Source organism: Thamnophis elegans, chromosome 10 (genome assembly GCF_009769535.1).
Source record: "Thamnophis elegans isolate rThaEle1 chromosome 10, rThaEle1.pri, whole genome shotgun sequence".
NCBI lineage: Eukaryota > Metazoa > Chordata > Lepidosauria > Squamata > Colubridae > Thamnophis > Thamnophis elegans.
The window spans coordinates 4489258-4501829 of NC_045550.1; the positions used below are offsets into that span (position 1 = coordinate 4489258).

At 36.9% G+C, this 12572-nt stretch overlaps 1 protein-coding gene across 3 annotated transcripts in view; it reads right to left on the minus strand.

Annotated features, from left to right (window-relative positions):
* Positions 1–12572, minus strand: part of DOCK1 (dedicator of cytokinesis 1) — a 510685-nt gene that overhangs the window by 372619 nt on the left and 125494 nt on the right. For all 3 annotated transcript variants that reach the window (XM_032224957.1, XM_032224956.1, XM_032224955.1), the window contains exons 25-27: positions 10123–10229; positions 7262–7389; positions 3166–3261 (exon numbers count right to left, since the gene is read on the minus strand). In XM_032224957.1, the coding sequence (XP_032080848.1) occupies positions 3166–3261; positions 7262–7389; positions 10123–10229 (331 nt within the window). The remainder of the gene's footprint in view (positions 1–3165; positions 3262–7261; positions 7390–10122; positions 10230–12572) is intronic.

Consider the following 12572-nt stretch of genomic DNA (forward strand, 5'->3'; position numbering starts at 1 on the left):
AGATTATGTGCTAGTTACTTGATAATTCTGTCTAACCTGAGCACTCATGGTTCTTTTTTTTTACATTAGTCCTTACACATGGCAAAGCTCTTCTGATATTAAAAATATATATATATATAAAGTTTAGAGAGCAGGCTCTTGTATACAATTCATAGTTTGCTTCAAAATTAATCATTGGCTAGTCTCTCACGGTACTGAGCCATAAACAATGGTTTGCAAGCCACAATGTCTGTGTTAACAGAATACAATAACTTGTAAATATAAAACAGAGCTTATGGTCTAGAACAGTTTGTGAACTTAATTTGGTGACTACTGCTTTCTAATTCTTGCTCCAGTGGAATAAATTCAACCTCTGCTAGAAAATACACACTTTACTTTTCCAACGCATTATCCAATTGGTTTTATTTTTTCAAATATATGACAGTGATTACCAATGATTACATCTTGAGTGCAGCTAGCAGCATTTGTAATTAAGCTTTTTGAACTTCAAACCCAATCAACATACAAGACCGTCTAAAAAATGTTATTTTTATAGCATAAAATATCAATGAAATGAACTTTCAATTTCCAGACAGTGATAATTCATCAGTCATTAACTTCAAACTTCATCCAAAAGGAATTACATAAAGGATTGTTTCATCTCAAAATGATTGAAACTTGCTGGCATATGGCTTTTCCCCCTTTCTTTCCATCTAAAGGGAATCATTTAAATACTGCTCTAAATGAGGCCATTTTCCTCCTGCTAACAGGGATTTAAAGTTACCAGCCTGCTGCTTAAAAGAATAGAAAGATCACACATTATATCCCCTCCAAAAAGCATCAACAAAACTTCTAAGCAGCAAGACAAAACTCTACAAACAAATATTACTAGACAAGGATCCAGACATTAAAAAGCTCAATCAGTGCCAATAATATCTCCAAGGAAACAGAAATTAAAGCATCTAGACAATTTCAAGTACTGCTAAACCAGGCAAAGATAACAAATTAACACTAAGATGGCTATAATTTGGATAGAATCAGAAAACTATTATACAAAATTGAAAGAGAATGAAAACATTCTTTCTCCCTTGATAATTTTAACTTGGGGCCAAACATTTTATTTGTTTACTTTCTTTCTTACTTAACAATTAGTGCTTATATGCCCAAGGACTCTGAGAGGCTTCTATTCCCTTTTCTTATTTAGAAGTTTAAAAGAAGAACAGTGAAACAAAATAACTACTTAGTAATAAAATTTCAAAACGTTTTAGCACCCAGGAAAACTCAAACATTAAAATACAAACAATGAAAGGGAGGGAGATGTTTCATTCCCCAAGATTTCTTTAAAATGTTAAGTTTTAATTTTTTGAGTGCTAAAGCATATGCCACAATGAAGTTTAGTTAATGGACTAATTATATAATAATATTTCCATATTAAGGATTATATGATGTTATTTACCGTATTTTTCGGTGTATAAGATGCACCAAGAGGCAAATTTTTTTAAAAAAGGTTTTGCACTCTGCAGAACTCCCAAAACCGGCCGCTTTTTCACGAAAATGGGCCCATTTTTTTTCAAAAAAAAAAAAAGGGCATGAATAGCCTTTAAGAAGACTTATAGAGTGCTCCTGAGGTTTGGGTGGGCAAAATTGAGCAAAAATGGTCCATTTTTCACTCATTTCTGCCCTCCCCAGCCCCCAGGAGCACTCTGCAAGGCTCCTAAAGGCTATGCACAGCTATTTTGGTGAAGGGGGTGGGGTTTCGGGAGGCAAAAACTGCTGTATTCAGTGTTTAAGACGCACCCAGATTTTCAGCCTCTTTTTTGAGGGAAAAGGGTTCATCTTATACTCCGAAAAATACGGTAATTGAAACTAATATAAATAACTGAAGAAACAATCATGTCATGTCAGTAAAGTCAATCTTGTATATTTATATTCTATGAGAGCAATAGAAGAATGGGTCCTCATTAAAAAAAAATCTGTTCGGAAGTGTTTTGAGTTCTCTTCAGCAAAGCCTTGTTGAAAATTTAAAATTCAGAGCCTCCACAGAGTAGTACATATCATACTTTCCTTTATGCTTAAATATTTTCATTAAAGGATGCTTACATTGCAAAAGGACTTGCAAGAATTAGAATTTTATATATTTTCTTTTTATCAGAATTTATATAATTTTGTAATTTAATTTCTGATTTATCATGTAAAGTTTACGGTTTTTATAGCAATAGCAATAGCAATAGCAGTAGACTTATATACCGCTTCATAGGCCTTTCAGGCCTCTCTAAGCGGTTTACAGAGTCAGCATATCGCCCCCACAGTCTGGGTCCTCATTTCACCCACCTCGGAAGGATGGAAGGCTGAGTCAACCCTGAGCCGGTGGGATTTGAACCGCTGAACTGCTGATCTAGCAGTAGCCTGCAGTGCTGCATTTAACCACTGCGCCACCTTGGCTCTTTAATCATTTACATTGTGCAACTTCATCTGATTACTCATTTTACATTGATTATATTAGATGATTACATTAGTTATATTGTTATATTGTAATATATAATGTAGTATATTGTAATATTTATTATGATTTTATTATTGTGAAATGTATGGCTCCTTTAATATCACTCATATTTCTATGACTTGCTAACAGTTTGTCTATTTTAAATTTTATCGTTATTTTCTTTTAATTCATCAAACGCTCTCTATAACCAACCCTTCAATCTTAATTCAGTGGTCATCCTCCATCAACTCACAGAAGGAACTCAGAATAAAAATAACTCTGAAGATAGATATAAATGAGATGGAAGGAATCCTAAAGACAAATATTTTTAACACATTTAACAATAATGTAATAAAAAAATCAAGGCAAATAATAATATATACTGTATCATGGCCTTTATTATTGTATCAATAGTTCCTATTTTAAGAAGAATTTTTAATTTAATCTTTAGACATTATAAAGTGAAAATTCTTAAATGCAAAAGTGATTTATTTATTGGAATGAACAAAGAGTTCAATTTTATAGCTTTCAGAGCGTCTAAAATGTGAAATTGCTTAGTATAGATCCCAATGAAATTAAATGGGCAATTAGGGTTTTTCCAAAATATTGTAAACATATTGGGGCCTATAGGAGGAAAGTCTAGTAAATTATGCATTTTCCTATATTATAAAACTAATTTTGTATATTTATCGAAAAGTACTTACTATGAGTTCTGAGTCACGTCCCATTGATATGACCGTTCTGTTTACTGTCCTCAATAGCTTTTCCATAATTATTTGCACATGTCGTTGTGTTGGTCCCTAAAAAAAAAAAACACAAAAAGAAATTGCCCAAAACCAAGAAGATTAAAGAGCTTTATGTATACAGCAAACAATTTTCTTTCAGTTTCACTATGAATCAATGCTTAAATGTACTGTTTGTATAAAGCAGCATTCAACTATGGGAATTCTATTAAAAAATTATTCAGCTCTATGGCCATCTCTAAATAATGTAGGTAGAATAAACCAAAAGAGTGTATATAATTTTCAAAATACATATTTTTTCCTATTAATGTTTATAATCAGCAGCCAAAAACTGATGTAATCCATGCTAAGGAAGTGTGTAAATAGTAACTACAGTTGATACTCTAAATCAGGGGTAGTCAACCTTTTTATACCTACCGCCCACTTTTGTATCTCTGTTAGTAGTAAATTTTTCTAACCGCCCACCGCTTCCACAGTAATGGTGATTTATAAAGTAGGGAAGTAAATTTACTTTATAAAATTTATAAAGCAGAGTAACAGCAAACCCCTACCGCCCACCATGAAAGCTGGAACGCCCACTAGTGGGCGGTAGGGCCCAGGTTGACTACCACTGCTCTAAACTCAACTGGTATCTCTGTGTCCAGAAGTTGTATTCAAGGAGTATTTCAAACAAACAAACAGGAAAGTGAAGCCCTACTTGAAAAATTGAGGACTGGCCTCACTCTCTACAACTTATATATAAGTTGTAGCTGCTAAAAAGGGAATTCTATTCTCACATCAGAGAAAGCCATTATTAAAAAGAGACAGATGGCAGCAACTCTCAAGAGTGGAAATGCACAGCTGCACAGCTACCAATTCGAAAAGGTGACGGTAAAACGCCCAGGAATTAAACCTGGGGACTGACATATATGGGGGACAAAGTTCCAAGATGCTCTTAAGTGACACATTTCTCTATGTAGATGACTTCCTAATTCTCTGCAAATGTACTTTTCAAACCCTATGTTATATTATCTGCTCGAGAACGCAAAGCAGGAAGAGAATTTAATCACTCTAGTTGGTACACACTGCCCCACACTGTGCTTACTTCCAAGTGGTACTACTAAAATGAACTTTATATAAAGAAGCTTCTAAAGGCATTTCAATAATTGAAATTGCAACAAAATAACTTCAAACAGCCACCCACAGTAAGGGAAGGTGGGTGGCAGAGAAATTTAATAAATAAATACTAAAATAAACCAGTTGCTGTTGAGAACGAAGAAATGAACAACTGTAACTAATTTAGTCCAACTGCACTTTCCAATAATAATAGTGAATTTAAAATGTTTGAATAAATGGAGATATTAGAAGTATATAGCTATTCCTTATTAAATGCTTGCTTAGAAAAACTGGCACGCCGTCGAAGGGCTACTCAGCGTCAAGAACAACTATGTAATTACAGGAGGTAATTACACACACACATACAGAATTCCCTTTTTTACTGATGCACATCTATAAAAACATGCAATTGAATTTTGTTAACATTGTCTTACGGTGACTATTGCAGTTTTTTCCACATTACTTTATGAAGATGTCCTTCAAACGATTATTTTACCATTTGCTAATAAATTGTTCGTTTTTAACAAAAATTACAAACGGAAAAGCTTCAGTATTGTGCATGTATTTTGTTTTTGTATTCAAGGAACGACAAATTGGCTCCCTTGTCTTCATCACCAATGCTTCTTAACAGGTTTTCTTTTTTTGCTCCCTGACCCTCATAATTAAAATTTGTCACCAATAAATATTCTCTTCCACTTCCAAACAATTCCTTAGGAAGTGGTCTTTTGTCACCATTCAAAAATGAGTTCCCTCACTTCAGCCTATTCATCGTTCACCTACTCTGCCTTCTCAGCGGGCAGCTGAGGGCAGCTTCCTAAGCAAAAAGTCTTCGGCTTTGCTAATCTCAGCAGGTAAAAGAAACTAGAAGATAATTGCTTATGGCCCAAGGTGCACAGCAACCGTGTGTGTGTGTGTGTGTGTGTGTGTAAATATTAAACACTGCACCACTGGATTGCATTACCAATCAAAATCACATTTCGCAAAAAGCACAGGGAGGTTTAAAACACAGGCTACTGTTCTATATCTTGCATGTTAAAAAAGCAGGTTTCAGGAGGGTTTGCTTGCTTAATCCTTAATGAATACCAAGACCTTTCGGTGTATAAAAGAAACTTGGTCAAAACAAGCACCAGAGAGTTATCATGCTAATGTAGTTACATATTGAGATGTAGGGACAATGGAAACAGTGCGGTAATAAATTCAGTTACTGACAGCCACACAAAAGAATTGCCATGCTGGGTGTGTCGAATTCACACTTTTTGGTAGGATATAACAGTGCCTTAAAAAGTATCTGCTTAATAAGCCCCATACTGAGAGGCTGAATAGATAGAATCCATATCTTATTCCCCAAACAGCTCTCACACATAATATTTTTATACAACAGCAATACTGATGAACACTAGTCAGTGTCTTTATCATTCAATCTCAGCATCATAATTGTCAGATCTGGCCAATTAATGCAAGATTTCAGAGATGGAAGTTTTGCATTAGTTTGTTGGTCTATTTACCAGCGGCTTTCATTAATCTTCTCTACGTTAGAAAACGGAGACAATATTGTTAGAAAAGAAAGGGGGAAAAAGAACTCCCTAACAAATATGCTGAGACTCTAGTTAGCCTGAGTGGTTGCACCTATTGTAATTATTCTTTTAGGAGGAAGGGATTGCCATAAAGCTTTAAAATTCTTCTCCTAATCGGTGATACCTGGAAAATGTTATGTATTAGTAACAAAAGGACAACCATCTTTAGACTATCACGTAATTCTCTTCTTTTTAATGAGTTAATCAATACGTTATACATCATTTTAAGAAGTTAAAACAATGTTATGATTTGATATGCATTTTAAATTCACAGTTTAATAAGGCACATTTAAAAACCAATGCTTATAAATAATCAAAAAAAGAAAAACCATTTTGGTCTAGTGGTTGGTTAACTCACTGGGAGACTGGGAGTTCTAGTCCTACCTTAGGCTTGAAGTCCTACTCTCAGCCTACTCTATGTCACAGGATTGTTATTATGAGGAAAGGAGGAAGGGGAAGAAGTATATTTGCTGTCTTAAGTTTTTTATAAAAATAATAAAGGTGGAATTAAAGTAAATAAATAAATATCAATAAATTTAAAAGCCTTCTTCAAAAGATTATGGCATGAAAATCTAAAGGGCTCATTGTAAAACAGCAGAAAAACGGTAAGACAGAGCAGCAATCCCAAGGCCCCACTTCCTAATTCTGTATTACTGTGCTCACTGAAATGAGGAATATTGTTAGGAAGAATCTTAATTTCTAGATGTAATTTATAATCCATCCATCCATCCCTATCCCTTGTTCAATTTGTATGGAAGCCGATTCGCCTAAGCTACTCTGGATGCCTCTGGGCTTATTAAATAAGTTCCCGATGGGTTTTCTTGTTATTTCTTTTTGGAATTTAAGTATGTCAGGAATTGCAATCTGAAGTCAGCAACAAACAAACAACCCTTAAACTGAATTTTTTTTAAAAAAACTGGTCATCTATACAAATTTGGTTTATGGAGAAAAGTACCAGTGCTCAATCCTGCTGAATTATAAAACAGAGATTACACGTTTATCACAGCATCTTTACTGAATAGTAGTACATCATAGACCATCCTGAAGCCTAGTGCTTCACTGCAGCCTCTAAGACAGTGTTTCTCAACCTTGGCAACTTGAAGATGTCCGGACTTCAACTCCCAGAATTCCCCAGCCAGCATTCGCTGGCTGGGGAATTCTGGGAGTTGAAGTCCGGACATCTTCAAGTTGCCAAGGTTGAGAAACACTGCTCTAAGAGAAAGACTAAAGTTCTATATCAAGCTATCACAACTGATCCATTCAAAGCAGAAATCCAGGTGAATGGCATTATTACAAAAACAAATGCTCTATTTTTAAGCCTCAATTTTATTCATAACATTTTTAAACATTCATGATGTCGGAGTTAAATATATACAATGGTTACTAACCACATCTTTCCTATAAAGGACTTCAAGAATATTACTGAGCAATCGGCAACAGGCATCCAGGTCTTCTTGTCTTTCCAAATGATACTTCAGTTGATCTGTCATCATTGGCATCAGAATCTCCCTACAGTCTATATATCAGGGAAGATTGGGGGGGGGGGAGATAAATGGGAAAGGAAATAGAATCAAATGGTGTCTATGAAATCGTTTTATTTATGACAAAACTTCAAACTAAAGATTATTATCTGAAAATCTATCTGGAAAATCACAAGTTCAATGTCACATTTTTAAAAGTAGCAAGTTGGTTTTATGAATATATATCCACTATAGAATTTCTAATATCCAAATGCGTCCATGTAGTCTCTTATTTTCATCTATAAGAAAACGTGAAACTTAGTATATAGCGCTTTATGTACCTCATCACTCAATCAAAAAGATGTAGGTATTTTTTGAGACAAAATCACATCAAATATATCTAAGTATATTATTGTTAATAATTTCTAATGGTCACATACTTCAGAAGACTGGACTACTGGACTAATAATTTGTTTCTTAATCTAATGAATATAGTTACCAATTTCTCCCAAATAAGACTTCAGAAACTGTACAACAATAAATAAAACAGCCAATATAAAATAGATAAGGATGTTCCATAAGCTGGAAGCATATGGAAGCATGTTCCACAACAAAGAAAGCATATTTACTGGGACCCATTAGATAAAGATCACTAGCTTTATCACCTGTAGCATGCCTTCCTTGCTAGCTCTAATGAGGTGGGCTAATGTAACCCAGAAGAAATATCCTCTCCCCTGATAATCTGGACCCATTATATGAAGGAGGACATTGTTCTCAATACATATGAGGCCATTAGAATCAATATGATAATGACACCCTATTCTCCACTATAACATTTTAACTAAGAGATAATACAAGTGCTAAAATTATTTCTGGATATAGTAGCAGTAGCAATAGCACTTAGACATATACCACTTCAGAGTGCTTTAGTGCGCCCTCTCTAAGAGGTTTACAGAGTCAGCATATTGCCCCCAACAATCTGGATCCTCATTTTACCAAACCTCGGAGGGACGGAAGGCTGAGTCAACTTGAGCTTGGTGAGATTCGAACTGACAAATCACTGGCAGGCAGCAGAAGGAGCCTGCAATACTGCATTCCAACCACTGTGCCATAGCACTATAGTAATTCGTCGGATCATTTAAAATGGATATCGCATGGGTAGGAGATTTTTCAGATAATGGAGTTTGCATACTCCAAATGGATTTGTATTCTTCATAAAATGAACTATATCATTTGGAAGTGAATTCCATAGTCATCACGGTCCCTTATGTGATCTATGTTGGGCTTATATGTCTGAGGAATAATGGCCATAAAGACAAATTGACCCATTTTGTATACTGGGGAACAGATTATTGAGTTGTGTTTGGACACAAAAGCTTTGAGAAAACATTTTGAGTCTAAGTATTACAAACCTCATTACAAACAAGTTTGCATTCAGAAAGCCAAGCTGAAACATTAGCAGATGGGAGAACTGGCTTATTGAGATTCAATTTCAACCACTTGATATAGGCCTTGCTGAGCCAAGCCACTGCATTACCAGAGATTCCTATAGATGTCCCACATTTATTAACTGCAAGTTTATTCTTGCGCTCTACATGGGGCAGCCCTTGAAGAGTGTTCGGAGACTCGAGCTGGTCCAGAATGCAGCCGCGCGAGCGATTGTGGGTGCACCCCGGTACACCGACGTTACACCTATCCTCCACGAGCTGCACTGGCTACCTATTGGTCTCCGGATACGCTTTAGGGTGCTAGTTATTACTTATAAAGCCCTACATGGTATTGGACCTGGGTACTTGAGAGACTGCCTTCTGCCGATTACCTCCCACAGACCCATTCGATCCCACAGATTAGGCCTCCTCCGTATTCCATCTGCCAGCCAATGTCGGCTGGCGACTACTCGGAGGAGGGCCTTCTCTGTGGCTACCCCGGCCCTTTGGAACGAGCTCCCCGTGGAGATTCAGACCCTCTCCTTCCGGACGGCCGTGAAGACCTGGCTGTCCCAGCAAGCCTGGGGTTGAGTCTCCCCCCCCCCCTACTCGAATTTGTTGTGTCTGTTGTGCTTTTAAACTGTTTGTATTGTCTGATTGTCTTTGTCTTACTTTTTGTAATTTCCCCTCCCTTGGCTTTGTTCAGCCGCCCTGAGTCCCTTTGGGGAATAGGGCGGCCTACAAATTGAATAAACTCCAAACTCTATTCCAGTCTGTTGAGAATCCTGTAATGTGTTTTTTCTTGCTTTTATCTTTTCTCTCTCAGCTATTGTATGTCGTATGGCACATCAGGGCATGACAGAGGTCGACAAATGTCGTATTTTTCAGACTATAAGACGCACCTTGATTCTGAAAAGGTAAATTTTAAAAAAAGGTTTTTGCACTCTGCAGGCCTCCCAAACCCTCTGCACGCCTCTTTTTTTGGGGGGGGGCATGCAGAAAACTGGCCCGTTTTTTGCAAAAACAGCCCATTCTTTGCAAAATGAAAGGGCAATTAGAGGCTTTGGGAGGCTTGTAGAGTGCTCCTAGGGGCTGCGGGGGGAGGAATGAGCAAAAACAGCACATTTTTTAATCCTTTTTGCCCTCCCAAGCCCCTAGTATTACTTTGCAAGCCCATCAAACCCTCTGCACGTCTATTTTTGCAAAGGGGGTGGGGTTTCAGTAGGCCAAATATGCCAAATACCAAGATTTTCACCCTCTTTTGGCGGGGGGGAGAGTGTGTCTTATACTCCAAAAATACAGTAATAAATCATCTAGCAATTTAAGTCATTTTTGAACTTATTTCAATACTTTTTTTCTTACCATGTTGAGTGAAAAGATCACTGTGAACTATTTCAATCAAACAATACAACTTCTGAATTGTGAGACGACCCATTGGAACATTCAGTATAAAATCTGTAAATAGTTTGCTAGCCAAACAAGAAAGAATAAGACATTTTTTTATTTATTTAGAAATATTGGAACATAATTTTAAAAATCTAATATATTTGAAAAAGCAATTAAGAATTCATGTGATCCCCTGTTATTCTGATCTTATCTGTATTAATTCCTTATACATTTTTAAGACTTACTGTATGTAAAACCATCAAATTTTATTTCTTACTCCTGAGCCTTAATTTAATCTGAAAAATTAATATCTTCTTGGGTTTTCCTTTTTCATCAAATGTTTATGGTTTTTTTCACTCCTATGTTTTTTGAAATAGCGTGTTAAAAAAAATCAGTGAAATATGTTCTGTATAACCTTTACAAGTATTCAATTCACTATCTGCAACTAATCATCAACAGATAATAAGATGAATTGAAACTCTGCTATGTAATTAATGCATGCCTCCTCTATAGTTTAATGCAAAGATTGCCTGTAGAAGGTAGCAGTTGGATAATTATTTTTGCTCTTCGAAGTGTCCGTGTGCATTGGGGAATAGAAGCATGCAAATATTTCAAATTCACATTTTTATTTAATCATTTATTTATCTGACCACCGGAAACAACCAATCTCTAAGCACCTTACAGAATTTGCATAATAAACATGGACTACAAAATTAGAATAAAATTGATTAAAATAGTGACTGGTAATAAAAGGCTAGAAATACTAAATTACAGAAAATGGCACTGCTGTATAAAATTAATGTTCCAGAAAAGGTTTGCATTAATTGTTTTTGGAAGGCCACAATGGTGGGAGAGTTCTATGTTTAGGAAAAAAAGCAGTACAGAGGAGGAAGGTTGCTACAGCGAAACACAAAGGTCTTTAAGAAAACTGGTTCATAAATATATATGATATGTAATTGCAAGAACACTCACATATTTACTTTGAGTAAGATTCACTGAGTTCACTATACCCCACTCCCCACTATTTATTTAGTTGTGAAATGTGTTGTGGCCCAGCAGGAGCCGTTGGAGCTGCTATCAGACTCCGACAGCGAGGGGCCCTATGAGTTGGCCCTGGAGGATGTGGAGGACCCTGGACAGGGTTCCGACTCCGAGCAGGGCGCAGAGAGACTGGTTGGCCACCAGGTGGCACCTGAGCCTTGGATCAGTGGGGAGGAGACAAGAGAGAGTGATCCAGAAACCAACTGTGAGTTGTTCCAGGATGCACGCCATCGAAGGGCTACTCGGCGTCAAGAACAACTACATAATTACAGGAGATAATTACGCTCAGCTGATGGTCATTAGGCTCCCCTCCAGACTATAAAAGAGACTGCTTGTACCACGCCATTCTTGCAGAAGTCAACGCTTTGACTAAAGAGAAACGAACTTGGCAGGCTGGATTGCTGCCAGAGTTTGTTTGCATTGCTGCCAAGGTTTGTCGGACTTGCTGCCAAGGTCCTTATCAGTTTGTTTATTTGGCTTTCAGCCACCGAGAGTCTGGACTTGTTAATTAAAGGACATTCCATTTTACGCTTGTCTCGGCTTTCGTTACTGGAGGGAGGAGGGGGTCAGAACAGAAATGTATAGACCCTGCCATGCTGATCTGTCAGAACACAAAGTAGCTTTCAAAATAATTATAAAAACAAAGCAAAAATAAAGCATTATGTCATCAAAAGAGAAAGTCCAAAAAGATAATAACAATCGTGTAAAAGGAAACCAAAATTTCACTTAAGAGGTCCATCACATTCCTTGTGTCTCAAAATCTGGGGATGAAAAATAGGCTTTAATCCCTTAAACTCCAGAAAAAGGCAATTGCAAAATATAGGGACATGGCTATGAAATGCTATGATATAGACAGAGGTGGATTGCTAATTTTTTTACTACTAGTTTGAGGGGGGGGAGTGGTATCCCGCACGCAACGCTTCTGTGCATTCGCAGAAGCGTCTGAGAGTGTGGACACAGCCTCCCACCGCCACTACTACCAATTCGCCCAATCTGGGCCAAACAAGCAGCAACCCACCTCTGGACGTAGAGCTCCGTTTGAAGGAGGCTTTACCATTAATAAACTAACAGCCTAGAAAATGTTTCCAACACAATCCTTAACTTAAGCTTAGGACCATCTCACGTTCAAAGAGAATTATTATTAAGTAGGGAAAAAAAGCATAGTCTTAGGCAGGGGTGAAATGCTACAGGTTTGGGCTGGTTCATCCAAACTGGTAATAAAAATGTTACTGGTTCGCTCTAACCAGTAGTAAAAAAATGCTTTAAAAAGTTAAAAAAAAAAAGGTTCCGACAATCAGCTGTATGACAATCAGCTGGGCCGTGATTGTAGGAACCTTTTTTGTGTGTGAAGTCCAGCTGCTTTTGCATTGTGTGTGAGTCAGTTG